The 23,549-nt window shown below is 44.7% G+C and overlaps 1 protein-coding gene across 1 annotated transcript; it reads right to left on the bottom strand.

Moving 5' to 3' along the window:
- On the bottom strand, nucleotides 1-7,460 carry pcare2 (photoreceptor cilium actin regulator 2). Its single transcript, XM_029714044.1, has 2 exons — nucleotides 4,566-7,460; nucleotides 1-715 (listed from the first exon to the last, which is right to left on the bottom strand). Exons 1-2 carry the CDS (start codon nucleotides 7,151-7,153, stop codon nucleotides 634-636), a joined length of 2,670 nt encoding a protein of 889 aa, XP_029569904.1. The 5' UTR covers nucleotides 7,154-7,460; the 3' UTR covers nucleotides 1-633.
- Nucleotides 7,461-23,549: the final 16,089 nt, after the last annotated feature.

Here is a 23,549-nt window from a genome sequence, read left to right as displayed (position 1 = left end):
CCTCTGTTGGCAGTTTTTGAAATTATTTTTTTATTGGGAACAGGTAGAAAAAACGTAAATAAACAAAATACAAAGGTGAAACTACGAAATAATAATAAAACAACATTTGTAAACAAACACTGTAGTTACTGTATAACACAAATACCAACAGTTCAAACACAAAATGCTAATTCAAAAACAGTATGACATGGACAAGAAACAAATCATTTTACCTATTCACCAATATACTATAATGAGTCATAGTCAATACAGTATATTACATTGATTTTAATTTCCACAAATGTACTGACAGATCGCAACGTACACTCATTATTATTCTTCAATAAATCAACATATCCCAAAATAGATTTTTGTTTTCAGTAATTACTGTATTACAAAACATCATATCAGAGGACATAATAGATAGACCAAAACATGTACACTGTAGTTCAACCTTTTCTCCATTGCAGTCAAGCAATCTGAGGGAGAAGCATGGTAAATTACCTAACACACTTTCTTAGAATAAGCCCCTTCTCTTCTCATTAGAAGGGAAGTCTTAGCCTTAAGAGTTTTCCTAATCCATAATCCCTTTCTATGCTCAGTCCTCACCCTCTAATTCGCTCGGTAGATTCTGCCCTGGCAGACTGCCATGCACTACTGCTCAGGATCCAAATCTGTATCAACAGCACTTGGATCTGATTGGTTGTCCCCTTCCGTCACAAGACCATTGACCATCCTATAAGACAACAGGAAAAAGAGAGGCTTTAGTTGTGGATGTAGTCGTGGATTATGGGGTAGCGGATCAGGTAGCTGGGAGATGCAGTGGGGAAGGAGAGCTAATCTACCCAGGATTTGGCCAAACAGGTGGTTTGTCTCAGGGTAAATCTGGAGGCAGTACGTAGGGTAAGTGAGTGATGGTGATGGAAACACTGATAACAGGGTATTGGGTTCAAATAAAGAATTTAAAGTTGCTGTTGTGCTCAAGTTTATGCTAATGACCTAACAGACAACATGTTCTTGCAATTTGCAGTCCTCAGTCCCCCCATGTTTAATTACTCACACTCAAGAAGGGTAAATGTACCAATAAAGTACATTGTTGATGTTGATCGTCTGCTGTAACATTAGGCTAAACTTATAGCACCTCATCATATGCTGAGAAGTGTCACTTCAGTTCTTTACAGTAAGAAGTGTCCACATTCCTGTTATACTATCTCTCCCTCTGGCCTACTGTGTTTATATATATTTTTTTACATCTAAGTCAATTAGCAGACACTATTATCCAGAGCGACTTAAATGAACAATTAGGATTTAGTGCCTTGTTCAAGGGCACATCGACCGAATTTGATTTAAGAACATTTTTTTATCACCTGGTCAGGTCGGAGGTTCGAACCAGCGACCTTTTGGTTACTGGCTCAACGCTCTCAACTTCTAGGTTAACATCCAATCTCGATAATCTGCACTCTGCTTTGAAGATTGTGTTCCCCAATACTTGACCAATGACTAACTTGTTAAGCTCACGTTTGTTATGCAGACTTTGGAAATTACTGTGACATGACGATTATTAACCCACGTAGACAAAGTTGATATATCTGAAACAATCAGATGATCACACCCACTACCTGGAAAACTGATCCATCAAAATGCCACTGGACTTGTTTCGCTCTAGTTGCCATTGAAAACACCAGTTACCACACCTATGAAGAATCCTCAGGCGTCTGTAGGAATTGAAAGAAGCTTGAAAATTGCGCAGGCTGCCAAATGTGTAAGCTGTGTCACGTATTTGTTGTTCTACTTATTTTGTTTTGCCTCTAAATTAAATCTCAGGTCACATCTGTTCATCAAAATGGTTATAGCTACTAAAGTGTACATACAGTTGAAGTCGGAAGTTTACATACACTTAGGTTGGAGTCATTAAAACTCGGTTTTCAACCACTCCATAAATTTCTTGTTAACAAACTATAGTTTTGGTAGGTCAATTAGGACATGTACTTTGTGCATGACACAAGTAAATTCTTCCAACAATTGTTTACAGACAGATTATTTCATATATAATTCACTGTATCACAATTGCAGAGGGTCAGAAGTTTACATACACTAAGTTGACTGTGCCTTTAAACAGCTTGGAAAATTCCAGAAAATGATGTCATGGATTTAGAAGCTTCTAATTGACATCATTTGCGTCAATTGGAGGTGTACCTGTGGATGTATTTCAAGGCCTACCTTCAAACGCAGTGCCTCTTTGCTTGACATCATGGGAAAATCAAAAGAAAATCAGCCAAGACCTCAGAGAAATAATTGTAGACCTCCACAAGTCTGGTTCATCCTTGGGAGCAATTTCCAAACGCCTGAAAATACCACGTTCATCTGTACAAACAACAGTACGCAAGTATAAACACCATGGGACCACGCAGCCGTCATACCGCTCAGGTAGGAGAAGTGTACTGTCTCCTAGAGATGAACATACTTTGGTGTGAAAAGTGCAAGTCAATCCCTGAACAACAGCAAAGGACCTTGTGAAGATGCTGGAGGAAACAGGTACAAAAGTATCTATATCCACAGTAAAACGAGTCCAATATCGACATAACCTGAAAGGCCACTCGGCAAGGAAGAAGCCACTGCTCCAAAACCGCCATAAAAAAAGCCAGACTACGGTTTTTAACTGCACATGGGGACAAATGTCGTACTTTTTGGAGAAATGTTCTCTGGTCTGATGAAACAAAAATAGAACTGTTTGGCCATAATGACTATCGTTGTGTTTGGAGAAAAAAGGGAGAGGCTTGCAACCAAAGAACATCATCCCAACCGTGAAGCACGGGGGTGGCAGCATCATGTTGTGGGGGTGCTTTGCTGCTGGAGGGACTGGTGCACTTCACAAAATAGATGGCGTCATGAGGATGGAAAATTATGTGGATATATTGACGCAACATCCTAAGACATCATTCAGGAAGTTAAAGTTTGGTCGCAAATGGTTCTTCCAAATGGACAATGACCCCAAGCATACTTCCAAAGTTGTGGCAAAATGGCTTGAGGACAACAAAGTCAAGGTATTGAAGTGGCCATCACAAAGCCCTGACCTCAATCCTATAGAACATTTGTGGGCAGAACTGGAAAAGTGTGTGCAAGCAAGGAAGACTACAAACCTGACTCAGTTCCACCAGGAGGAATGGGCCAAAATTCACCCAAATTATTGTGGGAAGCTTGTGAAAGGCTGCCCGAAACGTTTGACCCAAGTTAAACAATTTAAAGACAATTCTACCAAATACTAATTGAGTTTATGTAAACTTCTGACCCACTGGGAATGTGATGAAAGAAATGAAAGCTGAAATAAATAATTCTCTCTACTATTATTCGGACATTTCACATTCTTAAAATAAAGTGGTGATCCTAACTGACCTAAGACAGGGATTTTTTTACTAGGATTAAATGTCAGGAATTGTGAAAAACTGAGTTTAAATGTATTTGGCTAAGGTGCATGTAATCTTCCGACTTCAATTGTATGTTTAATATTACGGAATGGCTCTTATATCAAGTAAACACTTCTAGCTAGGTTGTTGTGATTATTTTTAGTTGAGAAATGTAGAATAAATATTTGTTTGCGCTATGCTCTTTTGACAAGTTGTTTATTACTTTAACAGTTTGAGATTACTTTACTTAAAAAAAAAATACTTATATAAAATCCTAAATAAAGTGTGTAGGTGTCTTTTCATTTGAATATTGAGCATTTAAATTCCTGAATGGTAATTCTAAATTGTTGCTGAAATTAATCTACCAACTGTGGATTCATGTTCTGTTTTAGGATGATGTTTTAAACTGAAGGTGATAGCATAGAGATAGATAGAGGACTAATCTCTGTATCTGTGCCATTATAGTGTCTGTGACAGCATGGGCAGCGCCATTGAGGCTATCTCCATTTTGAAATAGTACATTTTCTTCTTCACAATAAGCTGATCTCTCCTGATGACCCAGTTGGGCCTGACTCCAACAGGGTCACCATGATGGATCAGCCAATGAAGTTGGAAGTCCCACCCAGTTGGCATTAAAATGGTGGAAGCCCTCAATGGCGCTGGCCATGCAAACACGGCCTTTTGGCCGCTAGATGCCTCTATCATTGTCTATGGGTGATAGCTTGGTCTGTTAGCTTCACAGACTACTGGTGGGCGTGGCTTAAGCCTTGCTACAGTACATACACCCACCCACTGAGTGACAGCTGATGGAATCAGATACCATCTACTTGGAGTCAAAAGTATTGACCTTCGGAAGAAGCCAAGCAAAACAAACAAGCTCATAGTTTCACAGTTGTTGTTATTGTATTTGTCTCCTAATTTAGAAAACGTCTTGTGTTTTTATCTCTCACCTTTTAAGAAATGTGCTATATAAATAAAGTTTGATTTGATCATAGATACTGTAGTTCATTGAGATATTATCAAGTTGAATTTCTACCGTTTGTTTTTCTATTCACTGCCATTTTTTGTTTGGCCACTTTCTAACATATGATCATAATTCTGCATTTACATTAATTTGGAAGCCTTTGGTCTAATATCCACTAAACTGGTCGCTAGACAAAGGGAGTAAAGGGAAACAATCACCTCTCACTGCTTTTGGACATATTTGGCTCACTTCCTCGTGTCCGGCCCCGTGGTGTGCCTGGGTTGGACAAATCCTGTTGTTGTGTTGTCAGGCTGGGTCTCTGGTCAGACTGGCTGCGCCGACTGACAGTCTGGGACCCGCGTGTGGACAGCCTTCCCCGGGAGGGCTCACCATAGGGCCTGGGGAACGTAGAGCTATAGTGGGGGGTCCAGCTCTGGGAGTTGGATTGGCTATTTTGACAGAACACAGATCGGGCATCGTTGAAGGACACTGAGGGTGACATGTCTTCACCATTGTCCTCCCTACTCCATCCCAAGACCCGGGGAGAGGATGGACGTGAGGGTGGATTAGGCTGTGCGAAAGCAGGGGGGTTTGGTAGTCTGTGGTGTGTAGAGGGACAAGAGGGTGGAAGGCGAACTCTGGAGACTGGTGGGACGGTCGGTGGCATGCTGGTGGGGTAATACTCCCCCTCATAGGGGTTGCTGCTTCCTTGCCGGAGACTCACCCCAGCTCTAAGGGGTCCTCGAACCCCCTGGTCAGGTCTGTTTGCAGCGGATTCAGCTGCGTTGCGCAGGTGGATGATCTTGCGGGCCTTATGGTAGAGAGAGGCGGCCTGCTCACTCTCTTGGTCACCTTCAGATGCTGGCTGCTGTCCACACCTCTTCAAGGGATCCTGTCTGATTGGTCCGACACTTCCACGGTTGGGCAGCACCGTCATGTTCTGCAATGAGGCCCTCAGGCGCTGAGAGGCGGTGCTCCTTTGGCGTGGCACAGGGTGGCCCCTACTGTCGGTGTCCTCCTCTTCCCCTTCATCATCATCCGGGTTTTCCTCATTGCTCTCATAGGAATTGTCCATCAGGACTTCAGGGGGAGGGGGGGGCAGGTTGTCATCATCCAGGCCCTCCCCGCCTTCCGCTGCCCAGATGTTCTTATTGTTGTTACCACTAACAATGTCCTCTCCACTTCCAATGTCGGGTAAGAGGGGAGTTCCACTGCTCCTAGACCCCCTAAGGTGTGCACTAGGGAGACTTTGGCCTGGTCTGCCGTCCACCCCACCACTGAATGTGTTTATGAGTCTTTTGACGGAGTTGCGGCCAGGAGGTTGTGGTGCTATTGCTGGTAGTGAATTTGGTGCTTGGTTTGCCTTTGTGGACCCTTTGAGTCCATATCTGGCAACCCTCTGCCCCCCTGAAGAGTATCTTCTCAGAGAGTTGTTTCCCGTCCGTCGGTCCAGGTCTTTCTGTTGCAGCTCCTGAACATGTAGAGAGTCTATGGACATTGACCGTGGTGGTCTCACTGGCCTGCCCAAGGGGGCAGCTGTCTGAGGCCGTTTGGGTGGCTGCCCTTTGCTGTGCTTGGTGTTCTGTATGGGGTCTGGCGGGGATGAGTTGGACCGCACCCTCCCTGACCTCTCTTCCTCTTCATCCTCCTCATCTTCATCATCATCATCCTCTTCCTCATTTTCTTCCCCCTCCTCACCTTCGTTAAGGCATACCTGGTCAGGTGAATGGCTTGGGGGTGTGGGGCGTGCACTGCCACCGGACCCAGAACACCCCCATTGACGACAGTGGCGCTCTGATCCCATCAGTGACTCGTTCTCTCCCCCGATGCCGCTGTCCTCGCTGTGCAGGGACAAGTCATCAAGGTTGCACTTGGCAGCTGCCTCCACGCGCGCCAGCACCTGGGTCAGACGATCCTCTACTGCCCGCTTGGACTGCAGCCTCTCTCCCAGTAGTCTAGATAACGAGGCGAAGAAGTCCGCCGCCTCTTCCAGAGCGGTGTCTCCCAGGCCTTGGATCGAGCTCCCCACCAGCTTCATCTTTTCAGTTGAATGCTGGAGCAGCAGCTGCAGCAGATCTGGGGGGGTTTCTGATGGGTCAGAATTGGGCTTGGAGGGGGTGGGAGCTGGGTCCCTTATCTCAGAGGGCCAGGCCATGTGGTTGCCATGCTCCTTCAGCATCAGCTCCCCTTCCTCAGCCATCTCCTCCAGGGCCTGGTTGACCTCCTCGAAGCGCATCACAATGGCTGTCATCATGGGCTGCAGGGAGAGCTGGGTCTGGGCGGCCTGGTTCAGCAGCCCCAGCAGGGTCTCACACTTGGAGATGTTGGGGTTCAGGTATTCGTAGGCGGCCTGGTGAGCTCTCACCATGTGCATGGGAAGGTCCACCTTCCCCTGGATGATTGAGGTGTTTATCTCCTTTTCTTTTCGGCAGCCCCGTTTGACGCCCTTATTCTTCCTTCTCTTCTTGACCTTTTTTGCCTGCTTTTCCGGTAACTTCTCACTGTGTGTGTCTCTCACCTGTGATGTCATTTTGACCTCTATTTGAGAGACGGCCCCTAGGTTTGACACAACGGCTGTGATGGGGGCCATGTCCGCCACTTTTCCCAGGGCAGCCATAGGATTATCCTCTTCAGCTGATAGTGGGAGTTCCTCCACCTCTTCATCAATATCCGTATTGTCAATATCTTGGTTTTCTCCCTCAACAGGCTTGATGTTACCCACCTCTGGTGGTACTGGCAGCAGAGCCTTGTGTACCCCATCTGGGATCCCTGGGAAGAGATGATCTTTGGATGGGGAACAACCCATTTTTTATGTCCAGACGTTGAAAAAGACTTTAGATTAAAAATGTCCGTTTGTGATGTGATTTCAATAAAGAGATACAAAACCAAATATTTAGCCTAGTAAGTGTGGGTAGACCTGCTCATCCATCGGTGCTTCTGTCTGATTACCTTTGAAAACTTGGGTGTTCAGCAGGGTGCATATCTTACGAAAACTCGGCAACAATTTATCCTCTAAATCAATCTTCTTTACTGGGTTCTTGAATAGATGGATCATACCGACTTTCCTACGGGGTTCGTAGATGAGGCTTCTGGAAGCTATGAGGTCCTACCCAAGTAACAGAGCCAGAGAGACTGAGTAGCTGAAAGGATCACATAGGATTGGAGGACTTTTCTTCTCTCTCCTTTAGCATGCACAGATGGTCAAATTAAGTGAATTATGCGCACACACACACACACACACACACACACACACACACACACACACACACACACACACACACACACACACACACACACACACACGCACACACACAGACACATAAGACTTTAAGCTCATCAAGGTAATCAGGGCCCACATCGTCAGGTGTCTTTTTTAGCCTTGTCTAAGGATTGTTTACAGGCAAGATGTAGGTAATATCAAATACAGGAAGCTACCTGTGTTCCCTAGTTCAGTAACTTTGCTTTTGTTTCCCAATTATCCATTTATTATCCATATACCATGCGTTCCTCCTGGAGTCCTGTAAAGTTTACCTTGTCATAGGTTTCTCTATGTAGACATCTATGTTATGTTACTTACATTTTGATTTACTGAATTGAAAAACTGATTGAATAGAACTGCTATAAAGTAATCTAAAAGTTCTAAGTTAATTTTGATAATACATCAAACCAACGGATCAAGCCAAGTGTCTATACTGAATTGCAATACGTTTTCAGAGTTTAAGATGACATGTATAAGTCTATGATCAGCAGACAGCAGGCATAACATACAGGTGTATAACAGTATGTTTATAAATATAGTATGTTAAAGTTTCTCAGACAGATGCATATCATTGAGAATACGCATTATTGAGATTACAATGACACACTACACAGACTGAAGTTAATGAACCACAACAGCTATCATTCTGCTTAGTTGAGCATACTGTATTTTATCAGTGCCTAATATACTGATAACAAAGCATAAAAAAACCTGCTTGGATCATATATGTTTCGACATACTGTATGTCATACATTGGACATATCAAGGCCTCTGTCATACATTGGGCATATCAAGACCTCTGTCATACATTGGGCATATCAAGGTGTATGACAGAGGCCTCTGTCACACTGGGCATATCAAGGCCTCTGTCACACTGGGCATATCAAGGCCTCTGTCATACATTGGGCATATCAAGACCTCTGTCATACATTGGGCATATCAAGACCTCTGTCATACATTGGGCATATCAAGACCTCTGTCATACATTGGGCATATCAAGACCTCTGTCATACATTGGGCATATCAAGACCTCTGTCATACATTGGGCATATCAAGACCTCTGTCATACATTGGGCATATCAAGACCTCTGTCATACATTGGGCATATCAAGGCCTCTGTCATACATTGGGCATATCAAGGCCTCTGTCATACATTGGGCATATCAAGACCTCTGTCATACATTGGGCATATCAAGACCTCTGTCATACATTGGGCATATCAAGACCTCTGTCATACATTGGGCATATCAAGGCCTCTGTCATACATTGGGCATATCAAGGCCTCTGTCATACATTGGGCATATCAAGACCTCTGTCATACATTGGGCATATCAAGGCCTCTGTCATACATTGGGCATATCAAGGCCTCTGTCATACATTGGGCATATCAAGGCCTCTGTCATACATTGGGCATATCAAGACCTCTGTCATACATTGGGCATATCAAGGCCTCTGTCATTCATTGGGCATATTAAGGCCTCTGTCATGCATTGGGCATATCAAGACCTCTGTCATATATTGGGCATATCAAGGCCTCTGTCATATATTGGGCATATCAAGACCTCTGTCATACATTGGGCATATCAAGGCCTCTGTCATACATTGGGCATATCAAGGCCTCTGTCATGCATTGGGCATATCAAGACCTCTGTCATACATGGGGCATACCAAGGTCTCTGTCTTACATTGGGCATATCATTGTGATTACAATGACACTCTACACAGACTGAAGTAAATGAACCATAACAGAGTTTCATTCTGCTTAGTTGGGCATACTGTATTTTCTCAGTGCCTAATATAATGATAACAAAGCATACAAAAAAACGTGCTTGGATCATATATGTTTTGACATACTCTATTTCATACACTGGGCATATCAAGGCCTTTGGGCATATGCCAGGGCATTCGATCAGGCCATACATTTGGGTATATACCAAGGCATTCGATCAGGCCATACATTTGTGCATATGACAGGGCATTTGATCAGGTGATACATTTGGACGTATGACAGTGCTAGGGTTGAAAAGGGTGGGTATATTACTGGAAGCTTTATAAGTTTACCAGTAAACTACCAGCATTTTGCTATCTTTCATGGATTTTATGTAATCTATCTCAAGACATCTAGTGGCCCTTTTGGGTACTTCCAGGTGTCTATGTCCAGGTGTCTATGTCCAGGTGTCTATGTCCAGGTGTCTATGTCCAGGTGTCTAATTCTGTCTGGCCCTCTGTGTGGCCTTATTATGTCAAATATATGAAATAATTCAATAAGATGACTTTAAAATAGAATGACAGCTGTAAAAATACATCTTAAATATAAACCATCAACTTAGTGAATACCATTGGTGTTTAGTATGAGGGTTTCAGCATGAAATATAATTTCCATTATTTTTCACACTTATTTATTATTATGTCAACATGTATTCATTGTCAATGTTTTGATGTTAAACTGGTGGCAGTTGTGGAAAAAGTCAATAGTTGTAAGAGTTACAGAGTTAATTGAAAATAATGTAATTGTTGATTAGATTCTTTTTTCATTAGTTATGCTATTTTCTCTTGAACCATATGGTCTATCTTCTAGAAACTCCTGGACAATATAGACACAGATATAACAAATTAATACTATACACTAAGTATACAAAACATTAAGAACACCTGCTCTTTCCATGACATACAGTGCATTCGGTAAGTAACCTTTTCCCCATTTTGTTACGATAAAACCTTATTCTAAAATGGATTAAATAACAAATGTTACTCATCAATCTACACACAATACCCCATAATGACAAAGCGAAAACAAGAAAAATAAAAAAGCAAAAACCAAACCATGAGGTAAAAGGAATTTCCCACAGCAGAATGACATGAAAAGGGGTGCGAGTAAGGGAAGCAGAGAAGTTCCCCATATGGCCCACCAGAGTACTTGCTCCTACCGGTGAGACTGGTCTTTTACCGGGCACGAGGACACAAAATGACCAAAAGTCCCCCAATACAGACAGCTCTTTGTGCTGATCCAGTGTTGCCATTCCGCTGGCGACAGCCCAGATCTGCCTAGTTGCATGGGCTATGGAAAAAGTGCCTCGGCCCTCCCAGGTGACTCTCGAGGAAGGTCGTGAAATCTCGGGTGCTCTCGGCCACGGGACCGTCGGGGACTTCTGGGATGACTCGGAGGCGAGGTGGAATCCCTGGACGTGCGAGTGAAATCGAATTTCCTCTCCATCCGTCGTTCCCGCAATCGCCCATCAATGTGGATGGTCAAAGCGATGAGGGAGTCAAAATCTGTGGGTAACTCCCAAGCCGCAAGCTCATCCTTAACCTCCTCCTAGACGCTGTGCAGGTACATGTCGAACAGTGCATCCGGGTTCCACGCACTCTCCGCTGCCAACGTACGGAAATCCACCGCATAGTCGGCCACAGTGTGGGCGTCCGGGCAGCTTCTCTCCCAGAGAACGAGGCATCAAAGACCTTCCTCACCTTTCCCCCGAACCCCTCCAGGCTCACGCATACGGCCGGCTGCTGTTCCCATACGGCGGTAGCCCAGGTGAGAGTCCTTCCAGACATCAGCGTGATGAGGTAGGCTATTTTGGAGCGATCCAATGGGAAGGAGGAGGGCTGAAGCTAGAAAATGAGGGCACACTGAGCTAAAAACGCCCGACAGGTGCTCAGTTCTCCATTAAAGCGTTTTGGAGGAGGTAACCGGGGCTCCCGAGAAGGTGGAGTGGCTGGTGGGGCGGCGCCGAGTTGCTGAGGGGCGGTGGGGTTACCACCGTGGCAGGCTGCCCCCCAGATGACGCATCATTTTTCCAGCAGCATGTCCAACGCCCGGTCATGGCGCTCAGCCAACGTCTGGACCCCCTCCATCAGCCCATGAAGCAATATCAGTGGAGGCTGCTTGGGTGGAGATGGCGTTGCGCAGCTGGTCTGGGTCTGCTGGGTCAGTCATGGCCAGTTCGTACTATCAAGTATGAAGGTAAGACCCAGATGCAGACCATGTCGAATTAACAATAGTTTAATAATCCAACAGGGGCAGGCAATAGACAGGTCAAGGCAGGCAGGGGTCAGTAAACCAGAGGTGGGGCAACAGTACTGGGCGGCAGGCTGAGGGTCAGGGTAAGGCAGAGGTTGGTAATCCAGAGGGGGGCGAAGGTACAGGTTGGCAGGCAGGCTCAGGGTCAGGGGCAGGCAGAGTGGTCAGGCAGGCGGCCTCAGTGTCAGGACAGGCAAGGGTCAAAACCAGTAGGGCGAGAAAAGAGAAACTGGAAAAAGCAAGAGTTGAGACACAAAACGTTGATTGGCTTGAACAAACAAGACGAACTGGCAACACAAACAGAGAACACAGGTCTAAATACACAGGGGATAATGGGGAAGATGGGCGACACTTGGTGGGGGGTGGAGACAAAGACAGGTGAAACAGATCAGGGTGAGACAATAAGGCTGTAATGTAACAAAATGTGGAAAAAGTCAAGGGGTCTGAATACTTTTACGAATGCACTGTAGACTGACCAGGTGAATCCAGGTGAAAGCTATGATCCCGTATTGATGTCACTTGTTAAATCCACTACAATCAGCATAGATGAAGGGGAGGAGACAGGTTAAAGAAGGATTTTTAAGCCTTGAGACAACTGAGACATGGATTGTGTATGTGTTCCATTAAGAGGGTGAATGGGCAAGACAAAAAATGCAAGTGCCTTTGAACGGGGTATGGTAGTAGGTGCCAGGCGCACCGGTTTGTGACACCGGCTGCAGCTGCTTTTTTCACACTCAACAGTTTCACTTTTATAACAAGAATGGTCCACCACCCAAAGGACATCCAGCCAACTTGACACAACTGTGGGAAGCATTGGAATCTACATGGGCCAGCATCCCTGTGGAACGCTTTCGAATACCTTGTAGAGTCCATGCCAAGACAAATTGAGATTGTTCTGAGGGCCAAAGAGGGGGGGGTTGGTATACACAGTGTATATCAATATTTTTTATATTTCGTTATTCAAGTATAAATTACCAAAGTGAACATAGATTGTCATAGATTTTCTGTTAATCAACAAAAATGACCAAAGAATCCGGTGACATTGGTAAATTACCGGTAGCTTTGCAACCCTAAGAGGCGAGGGTAATCAAACTAAGTGCCCAGTCTGAGCTCATAGACAACTGTCTCCAAGCAGTTAGTCTCCCACTGTAATCCCTGCCAACCCCGGTCAGTCAGGTGTACCACACAGACTTAGAGAAATGACCTGTCTGTACCTCTCTGTTAGGAGAGCAGATCAAGCTTAGCCTGTGCCAGGCCTGTTGTTGTAACTTGCGTTATATAGTTTCATTTATCTTTTCCATCACTTCCTTGTTATGGGAGTTTCCATGATTTATGTTGATTAGATTTGTTTTATTTCCTTAGCCTCTTAGCATGGCTCCATCAACCCGTAACAAGTAACTGCATCTGAAATAGCATTGTTCTTCTAAGTATAATGACTTGTATGTAGATAACTACCTATTTATTGTCTTTATGTTGTCTTCTGGGAACTACAGTATGTGCTCCCATCAGGACATGCAGTCAGTGTGCTGTTATAATTTGGAGTTTAGGTTAGCACGATTTGTATTTAGCACGTCTCTCCCTGTTTCGACAGCAGTGACTGGCGCTTGTGTAAGCTATGCTGTATGGCTATTCTCAGCTTTTTTTCATCCTGATCTGTGCTTTGGCCAACCATTCAGTGTGTAAAGCTTTGGTTGCACCACAAGCCTGGCCAACCAATACAATTAGCCTGATGTATTAATGGAGTCTAAGGACAGAGAGGCAGAGATGAATGTTTTTGATACAGGTGGAGGTGTCCATTATATAATAGCATACTTGTTTTTCTTTTGTATTTGAGGCTCAATCAGGTAGAAGTGTGACTTTGTTACTATGCGAATTACACCATAGAATGAAGCAAGTAGGTCTCCAAAATTAAGGAAAATAACCATGACTTTATTGAATAATTATTTTGATTTGACAGATACCCGGTTAGCTGTTTACAATACAGATGTTCATATAAGGGGGAATCCTGATGTGTTATTTTTTCATAAGAGTTAATGTACTGGCACAGGTCAGTCATCTTACGAAGACATTTCTTAACTCTTTTCAAAAGAGAAACAGAGAAAATTCAAAGAAGCAATACAAACATTATCCATGGCCCCCCTAAACAAAAGGCAACCCCACCCTCTACTTACAATCAAAATGAATATACAGTATAATGCTGATTATAAAAAGGTTTATTGGTAGCTATCACTATTGTATTTGAATGCTCACTTTATGAAGCCTTTATAAGATGTTATCCTTTTAAAGTAGGTGCAACAGAAAGAACACCTCTGACCTCTCACCTCTGGCTGAGTGGGCCCAATGGCCCTCACCAAGGGCTGTCTAGAGTTGAGGTGGAGCTATGAGGGGGGAATGGCCCTCTGATCTTAGTGCTGAGTGACTCCAAAGTCCCTGGAGGTATTACCCAACTCATGTCCTGCAGACTTAGTGGAAAACATACGCAACCTCCTGAAAATCCTCTAATCTTCCCTCCCTCCGACCCGGTGCATGGTAGATCTACCTCATAGCCCCTGGGGAGGAAGTGTCAGAAGATGATGCCGTAGCTGGAGACTAGAATAGCAGAGGCCTTTCTGGGTGGTGGCGCTCTGTTCACTCCTGAAGATGTATAGTAGTTGGGGATGAAACCCACCCACCCACAAGCTACATTAGCATGCTAAATATAATATAGCCCAGGGCTTTCCAACCCTGTTCCTGGAGAGCTACCCTCCTGGAGGTGTACTCTCTCCAGCCCTGTACCTGGAAAGCTAGCCTCCTGGAAGTGTACTCTCCAGCCCTGTTTCTGGAGAGCTACCCTCCTGGAGTTGTACTCTCCAACCCTGTTCCTGGAGAGCTACCCTCCTGGAGGTGTACTCTCCAGCCGTGTTGGAGGCACACATCACACTGGAGCTGGATTTGCATGCTCTGTGGGGATGTTGTGTGGCCTACCTTGGGAGATTCAAAGATTGGCCAGAGGGTGCAAATGACCCCCTGGACAGCAGTGAGGAGTATGATGATTAGTGGAGGCTTGTAAAGCTTAAGCAGGCGCTCCTCTTTTGCTGGATCAAAGGCTAGAAAGGCCAGAAATATATGTGCGAAGGCCTTGATTAGAGAGCAGGAGACACAGTGTGAAGCCCAGGCCCTGCAGGGTCTGGTGAGCCCGACAAAGTTGGAGGCTTGGTTTGCCTACACTCTTAGAAAAAAAGGTGCTATCTAGAACCTAAAAGGGTTCTTTGGCTGTCCCCATAGAATAACCCTTTGAAGAGCCCTTTTTGGTTCCAGGTAGAACCCTTTTGGTTCTAGGTAGAACCCTTTTGGGTTCCATATACAGTCGTGGCCAAAGGTTTTGAGAATGGCACAAATATTAATTTTCTCAAAGTCTGCTGCCTCAGTGTCTCTAGATATTTTTGTCAGATGTTACTATGGAATACTGAAGTATAATTACAATCCTCTAATCTTTGACACATAAGTGTCAAAGGCTTTTATTGACAATTACATGAAGTTGATGCAAAGAGTCAATATTTGCAGTGTTGACCCTTCTTTTTCAAGACCTCTGCAATCCGCCCTGGCATGCTGTCAATTAACTTCTGGGCCACATCCTGACTGATGGCAGCCCATTCATGCATAATCAATGCTTGGAGTTTGTCAGAATTTGTGGGTTTTTGTTTGTCCACCTCTTGAGGATTGACAATAAGTTCTCAATGGGATTAAGGTCTGGGGAGTTTCCTGGCCATGGACCCAAAATATCAATGTTTTGTTCCCCGAGCCACTTAGTTATCACTTTTGCCTTATGGCAAGGTGCTCCATCATGCTGGAAAAGGCATTGTTCGTCACCAAACTGTTCCTGGGTGGTTGGGAGAAGTTGCTCTTGGAGGATGTGTTGGTACAATTCTTTATTCATGACTGTGCTCTTAGGCAAAATTGTGAGTGAGCCCACTCCCTTGGCTGAGAAGCAACCCCACACATGAATGGTCTCAGGATGCTTTACTGTTGGCATGACACAGGACTGATGGTAGCGCTCACCTTGTCTTCTCCGGACAAGCTTTTTTTCCAGATGCCCCAAACAATCGGATTCAAGGGGATTCATCAGAGGAAATGACTTTACCCCAGTCCTCAGCAGTCCAATCCCTGTACCTTTTGCAGAATATCAGTCTGTCCCTGATGTTTTTCCTGGAGAGAAGTGGCTTCTTTGCTGCCCTTCTTGACACCAGGCCATCCTCCAAAAGTCTTCACCTCACTGTGCGTGCAGATGCACTCACATCTGCCTGCTGTCATTCGTGAGCAAGCTCTGTACTAGTGGTGCCCCGATCCCTCAGCTGAATCAACTTTAGGAGACGGTCCTGGCACTTGCTGGACTTTCTTGGGCACCCGGAAGCCTTCTTCACAGCAATTGAACCGCTCTCCTTGAAGTTCTTGATGATCTGATAAATGGTTGATTTAGGTGCAATCTTACTGGCAGCAATATCCTTGCCTGTGAAGCCCTTTTTGTGCAAAGCAATGATGACGGCACATGTTTCCTTGCAGGTAACCATGGTTGACAGGGGAAGAACAATGATTGCAAGCACCACCCTCCTTTTGAAGCTTCCAGTCTGTTATTTGAACTCAATCAGCATGACAGAGTGATCTACAGCCTTGTCCTCGTCAACACTCACACCTGTGTTAACGAGAGAATCACTGACATGATGTCAGCTGGTCCTTTTGTGGCAGGGCTGAAATGCAGTGGAAATGTTTTTTGGGGATTCAGTTCATTTACATGGCAAAGAGGGACTTTGCAATTAATTGCAATTCATCTGATCACTCTTCATAACATTCTGGAGTATATGCAAATTGCCATCATACAAACTGAGGCAGCAGACTTTGTGAAAATTAATATTTGTGTCATTCTCAAAACATTTGGCCACGACTGTAGAACCCTTTCCACAGAGGGTTCTACATAAAACCCCAAAAAGTTCTACCTGGAACCAACAGGGTTCTCCGATGGGGACAGCTGATGGACCCTTTTGGAAACCTTTTTTCTAAGAGTGTATGAAACCAATCACACTCGCAAAGCTTGCTGCTAGCCCAGCCGTCATGACACAGGGCAGGACCGAGTTTGGGAAACCCTGCCTTAAGGGACCAAGTGCCATTTGGACACACGCGCAGTCATGCTGATCTATGAGAGGCAGGGAAACAAAGTCAGAGATTGAATTTGGCACTGTTGGGATACATTTAAATATTCAGGTATGAAGTGCCTGGATGAGACATGAGATAGACAACAACGTGAAGGCAATAATTCAACAGGTGTAATACCTTGGAAAAATAGTGTACAGAGGACAAATAATTTGACTAAAGAAGAAACGTCTTGACTCCAGACTTACCTCTGCTGACAGTAAAAGTCTCCTCTACAAAGGGGATACAGTTGTAGCAGCAGAACACATGGAAGACTTTCTTAATAAAACCAGCGACGCAAGATTCTGAGCTTCTAAACTGGGGAATGTGGGAGTGGGGGATAGATAGAAAATCCTTCAAAGCTTTGCAGCAATAACAACCATGGCAAGATGTGCATAGAGCCATGGCTTCGGGAAGATGTTTAGGGGTGTGGGTGCTGAGAATTGTGTTGTCTCTGTGCGGCTGACAACTATTTTTGTCCACTCATACACGAGTAATAAAGGCTCAGTGCACTCATTTATTTTTTATTTAAAAAAAAAATAATAATAATCTGATTAATCAGGGGGGTGCTGCAGCACCCTCAGCACCCCTTCTTACCACGGCTATGCATAGAGCACATTCTTTTTGTTTTAAGTGGTAATATGGCAATTGTTTTATTTTGCTCTTACCATGTTGTTGCGTAGAAAGCCAATGATTTATTTTATGCGTCAACCCAAATTATTTTTAGCTGATGTGTGAAATCTCCCCCTTATTTTTTTCTCCATATTTTCCCCACATTATCAGATCATAACCATCCACAAAGTCAGCACATTTGTTGTCAAGTTCAAAATGTACGTTTTTTTATATTTCCAAAAGCTACAAGGAATAAGAAAATATAATTGGTTTTAGGTGAAAAAGCTTGCTTAAAATTATGTTTGATCTTGACAACACTCAATTATCAGAAAGTAAATGACATGACTTTTTAAAACTTTTTTTTATCATGGGGAAAAGTTCTGTCCTGGTGTCATTGCACTTGAGCAGCTCCCTCAGGGCGTGAACTATGACATACACAGACACTCACTCTGTGTAAGCTTCAGTTGTGTCCACTGCATGGACCAGGAAGTCATCATCAGCCTGCTGAGGGTCAGGCAGACTGATTTTCTGCGGCACCAACCAACTGCTAACCAACCAACTGCTACTTAATGTACTGAATGGAGTTGTTACTGTAGGATGACTGTAGGATGAGAAATCACATGCACTGCAGCCTCAGTTAGCCTAGCTGGCTAACATTAGCTAGCTTAACTAGCTTCTCCCGGTTTGATGCAGTCTAAGGCAGGTACTACTTAATCATATTTGATGATGGGACCAAAAATGGGCCCTTGAAGACCTCTACTACAGTGTATCGCCAAACTTCCATAACATACATCTCTCTCTCTCTCTCTCTCTCTCTCTCTCTACTGTGTGCTCAATCCACCTCTGTTCTCTCTCCATCTGCCCTATTCTGTCACTTTCTCTGTGTCTTGTCTGTGTCTTGTATGTTACTGTCTGTGTCTTGTCTGTTACTGTCTGTGTCTTGTCTGTTGCCATCTCAGGTTCTTGTTTGTTACTGTCTCCTATGTCTAACCTCTTCTGTTATGGCTTGTTCTGTTCTTCTGGTGTCTCTCTCCATCATATCCTATTCTTCTGTTCCGGTCTCTGTTTATTGTCTGGTGTGTCCCTTTGTGATAAAATGGTCAAGGGGATACTGTGGTAGCTTAACTTGTATTGGTCCTGTGTCTGGGTCACCTAAATCACTCAATCAGTGCATGGGCCATATTGAAAAAAAAACACCAAGAATTTGCACGCCATAAATAGTGTCACGCCCTGACCTGAGAGAGCCTTTTTTATGTCTCTATTTAGGTTGGTCAGGGTGTGATTTGGGTGGGCATTCTATGTCCCTTTTTCTATGCTTTGTATTTCTTTGTTTTGGCCTGGTATGGCTCTCAATCAGGGACAGCTGTACATCGTTGTCGCTGATTGGGAGTCATACTTAGGCAGCCTGTTTTCCTTTGGGGTTTGTGGGTAGTTAATTTCTGTTTAGTGTGTTAGGATACCTGACAGGACTGTTGGGCTGTCGTTTGTTTTTTCTTTGTGAAGTGCCTTTTTCATCCAAAATAAAAGATGAACAAATTCCACGCTGCACCTTGATCCTCTACTCCTTCAGACGGCCGTTACACATAGCCTATTATGTTTGTTTAAAACAAAATAATTGCATACAACTGTGACCCAAACTGGCCATTGTTTTATTAGAAAAAATATAGCGCTTTATATTGTCCATTTATATAGCATTTTAATAAAAGAGATGGAGACCTGCACACTGTCAAAAAAGAGGAATATATCTACAGTATATGTTAGGAAAATTTAATTGGTTAAGATCATTGTCTCTTTGCTGAACCAGTCAATCATTAACCTCTACGGGCTAGGGGGCAGCATTGAGAATTTTGGAAAAAATATGTGCCCATTTTTAACTGCCTCCTACACCAACTCAGAAGCTAGAATATGCATATTATTGTTCAGGTTTGGATAGAAAACACCCTAAAGTTTCTAAAACTGTTTGAATGGTGTCTGTGAGTATAACAGAACTCCTATGGCAGGCAAAAACCTGAGAAAGTTTCATGCAGGAAGTACCCTGTCTGACAAGGTGTTGTTGTTCTTGCTTCTGTTTATTGAAGAGTCAGGATCTTAGCTGTAACGTGACAATTCCTAGGGCTCCAATAGGCTCTCAGAACCCGGGAAAAACCTAAACGATGAAAAGGCAGCCTCAGGTTGAAACACAGAATCCCCTTTTCCAAGTGTCGCATCAGAGGACAATAGAATTAAGCGCATGCGCGATTCGACCCCGTGGAGTATTTACCTTCGGCTGTTTAGCTAATTGCAGATTCCCGGTCGGAATATTATCGCTTTTCGACGAGATAAATTGCATAAAAATTGATTTTAAACAGCGGTTGACATGCTTTGAAGTACGGTAATTGAATATTTAGAATTTTTTTGTCACGTTCTGCGCCATGCGCACGACCGTGATTTAGCATTCTGATAGTGTCTAGAACGCACGAACAAAACGCCGCTGTTTGGATATAACGATGGATTATTTGGGACCAAACCTACATTTGTTATTGAAGTAGAAGTCCTGGGAGTGCATTCTGACGAAGAACAGGAAAGGTAAGACCCTTTTTCTTATAGGGAATGTGATTTTGGTGAAGGCTAAACTTGCCGGGTGTCTAAATAGCTAGCCCGTGATGGCTGGGCTATGTACTTAGAATATTGCAAAATGTGCTTCATCCGAAAAGCTATTTTAAAATCGGACATATCGAGTGCATAGAGGAGTAATGTATCTATAATTCTTAAAATAATTGTTATGCTTTTTGTGAACGTTTATCGTGAGTAATTTAGCAAATTGTTAGTAAATTCCCCGGAAGTTTGCGGGGGGTATGCTTTTTCTGAACGTCACATGCTAATGTAAAAAGCTGGTTTTTGATATAAATATGAACTTGATTGAACAGACATGCATGTATTGTATAACATAATGTCCTAGGTGTGTCATCTGATGAAGATCATAAAAGGTTAGTGCTGCATTTAGCTGTGGTTTGGGTTTTTGTGACATTATATGCTAGCTTGAAAAATGGGTGTCTGATTATTTCTGGCTGGGCACTCTCCTGACATAATCTAATTTTTTGCTTTCGTTGTAAAGCCTTTTTGAAATCGGACAGTGTGGTTAGATTAACGAGAGTCTTGTCTTTAAATAGCTGTAAAATAGTCATATGTTTGAGAAATTGAAGTAATAGTATTTCAAACGTTTTAAAAATCGCGCCACTGGATTCAACTGGCTGTTACGTAGGTGGGACGAATTCGTCCCGCCGGTCCCATAGAGGTTAAACAGAACCAAGAAGCGGGACTAACGAACAGATGTAAACCACATGTTGAATAGAGTGATATGATAAAGCCCACAGAGCAAAGGCAACAAAAGGAGGAACTGCGGAAGAAACAAAGGGTTGGGAAAGAGGAAGAATGGCGTCAGACATCATAAAGAAGAATCTGGACCAGTAGGAGTGACATCTCTGGAGAAAGTGGACCCTTGCCTTTTGGATCATCCATTTGTGGTTTCAGGGTGGGTGAGAAAGGAGTTGGGTGTAGTTGAATCAGTAAAGGTAACCAGTACTGGACTTGTGATATTTGTTTGTGTTTCTTCTGACCAACTTGGGTCAAGATCTGTTTCTTGCTTTGCTCTTAGGAACAGGGCACCACTGAAAGGAGTGATTTCTGGGATATTGTTAAATGTGGAGGTGGAGCAATTGAAGTTGAAAATTCCTGGTGATTGGTGCTTGGTGCGACGCAGACCCGGTGGTGAGCGTGGTGAAACAGAGGAGTCATTGTCCTTTTGAGTTTTGAGAGTCTATCTGACAAAGTCATGTTAGGATATATCAGTTTTTTCTTTGTGAAGTGCCCTTTTCATCCAAAATAAAAGATGAACAAATTCTACGCTGCACTTTGGTCCTCTACTCCTTCAGACGGCCGTTACAGAACTACCCACCTACAACGGACCAAGCAGCGTGGTAAGGAGGAGCAGAGGGTTCAGGACACCTGGACTTGGGAAGAGATACTGGACAGAAAGGGACCCTGGAGACAGGCTGGAGAATACCGCCGCCCGCTGGAGGAGATAGAGGCAGCGAAGGCAGAACGGCGTTTCTGGGAGGATCGGCTGGCACGGCAAGAGGAGGAGAGGTAGCCCCAAGATTATTTTTTGGGGGGGGGCACACGGGACGGTCGGCGGTGCCGAGGATGGAACCAGAGCCAGTCGGTGTGAAGTTGGAGGTGTGCGAAGGGAGCGAAGCAGAGACAGTGAAGGAGTTGATGGGGAGATTGGAGGAAGGGATATGAGACAGCTGCTGTGTTGGTGCATGAGGCACGACATTCGCCCTACGGAGCGTGTCCTTGAATTGATGTCACCTGAGTCAGCTCTCCGTACTCGTCCTGAGGTGCGTGCTAGCCGTCTGGTGAAGACTGTGCCAGCCCCACGCGCCAGGCTTCCTGTGCGCCTCCCCAGCCCTGCACGTCCTGTGCCTGCGCCCAGAGCCAGGCCTCCTGCATGTCTCCCCAGCCTGGTGGGTCCTGTGCCTGCTCCCAGAGCCAGGCCTCCTGCATGTCTCCCCAGCCTGGTGGGTCCTGTGCCTGCTCCAAGAGCCAGGCCTCCTGCATGTCTCCCCAGCCTGGTGAGTCCTGTGCCTGCGCCCAGAGCCAGGCCTGCTGCAAGTCCCGCCAGTCCGGCGCAGCCAGAGTCGCCCGCCTGTCCTCCGGCGCAGCCAGAGTCGCCCGCCTGTCCTCCGGCGCAGCCAGAGTCGCCCTCCAGTCCAGGGCCCGCGGCGAGGGACCCCGCTCTAGAGGCGCCACCAAAGTGGGCTGAGCCAGTGGTGGAGCGGGGTCTTACGTCCCGCTCCAGAGCCGCCACCGTGAAGAAATGCCCACCCAGACCCTTCCCTATAGGTTCAGGTTTTGCGGTCGGAGTCCGCACCTTTGGGGGGGGGGTACTGTCACACCCTGACCTGAGACGCAGACCCGGTGGTGAGCGTGGTGAAACAGAGGAGTCATTGTCCTTTTGAGTATTGAGAGTCTATCTGACAAAGTCATGTTAGAATATATCAGTTATCCTGCCAGAGCTTTTGTGCAGAATCCACTGTTCCACTGTTTCAGGTGCAACATTTATTGTTTATTTATTTATTGATTTATTGTTGCAGCAGGGTGAAAGAGGGAGATTCTAAGATATGAGATGTGTGCAGGAGGGCATGGGACAGATGATTGTGTAGTTTCAGTGGATAAAGTTGTGTCTGTCAATTGTAGGGGTGCTCATGTTGCTGGGGATCAGAAGTGTCCGGTGCGAGAGAGGCAGATTAAAGTGTCCAGAGTCAGAGTAGTGCAGAGGGTGTTGTATGCTGAGGCAGTGAAGAAAGTGGAGGAGGATGGGTCAAGGTTGAGGAATGCTGAGAGGATCCCTGTGAGCAGTAGATCTGTGCCAGTACAGAAGGATAGGGTAATGAGTGAGTTATGCTTCAGTAAGGTTGGCTTCTTAGCATTCATAGCAATGGTTATCAACTGTACCGCAGAAATGGAAAGTAAATCACAGAAAATATATGTTGTGGTGGAAGCCACAGGGAAGTATTTGGGTATATGAGATTTGACTCCAGAAGAGTTACAGGGTGTGTTGAGTGGTGGTGTCCCATCCTCCCAGGCCGTTGGCATGGTGCAGGAGCAGATAGAGTCAAAGTAATGGAATGGGGTAGTGGGTTTTTAATAAGTGTAGGTGGCAACTGCAGAGAAGTACCTGGGTGTATGTGATTTTACTGCAGAAGAGTTCATGGGGTTGTGACTTTTATTTATATAAAATAGTGGTATATAGGTGTAGGGTTAGTTGGTTGTGATTTTTTAAATGTATTTTAGGAACAGGAATAAGGAAGATAATTTATTAATGTAGGTAGGATGTGACTGGCCTCACATTTTAGAGCAGTAGGTGGTGGTGTATGCACCTTTAAGTTGGACGCGATCCGCCAACCAAAAGGATCAGGCTTGGTGTTGATCTTTTATTCTCTGACAAAGACAGGAAAAACTTCCATGAACAAACATTGTGCTGCCCTAACACGGAACCCAAACCGGCTGTGCGCGTGCGCCATCGTGCGCCATCGTGCGCCATCGTGCGCCATCGTGCGCCATCGTGCATAAGTTTATTTTGTCCCCCCACACCAAATGAGATCA

Source organism: Salmo trutta, chromosome 1 (genome assembly GCF_901001165.1).
Source record: "Salmo trutta chromosome 1, fSalTru1.1, whole genome shotgun sequence".
NCBI classification, from domain to species: domain Eukaryota; kingdom Metazoa; phylum Chordata; class Actinopteri; order Salmoniformes; family Salmonidae; genus Salmo; species Salmo trutta.
The sequence above is the reverse complement of the archived record's forward strand: the minus strand, read 5'-3'. Positions and strand labels throughout refer to the sequence as shown.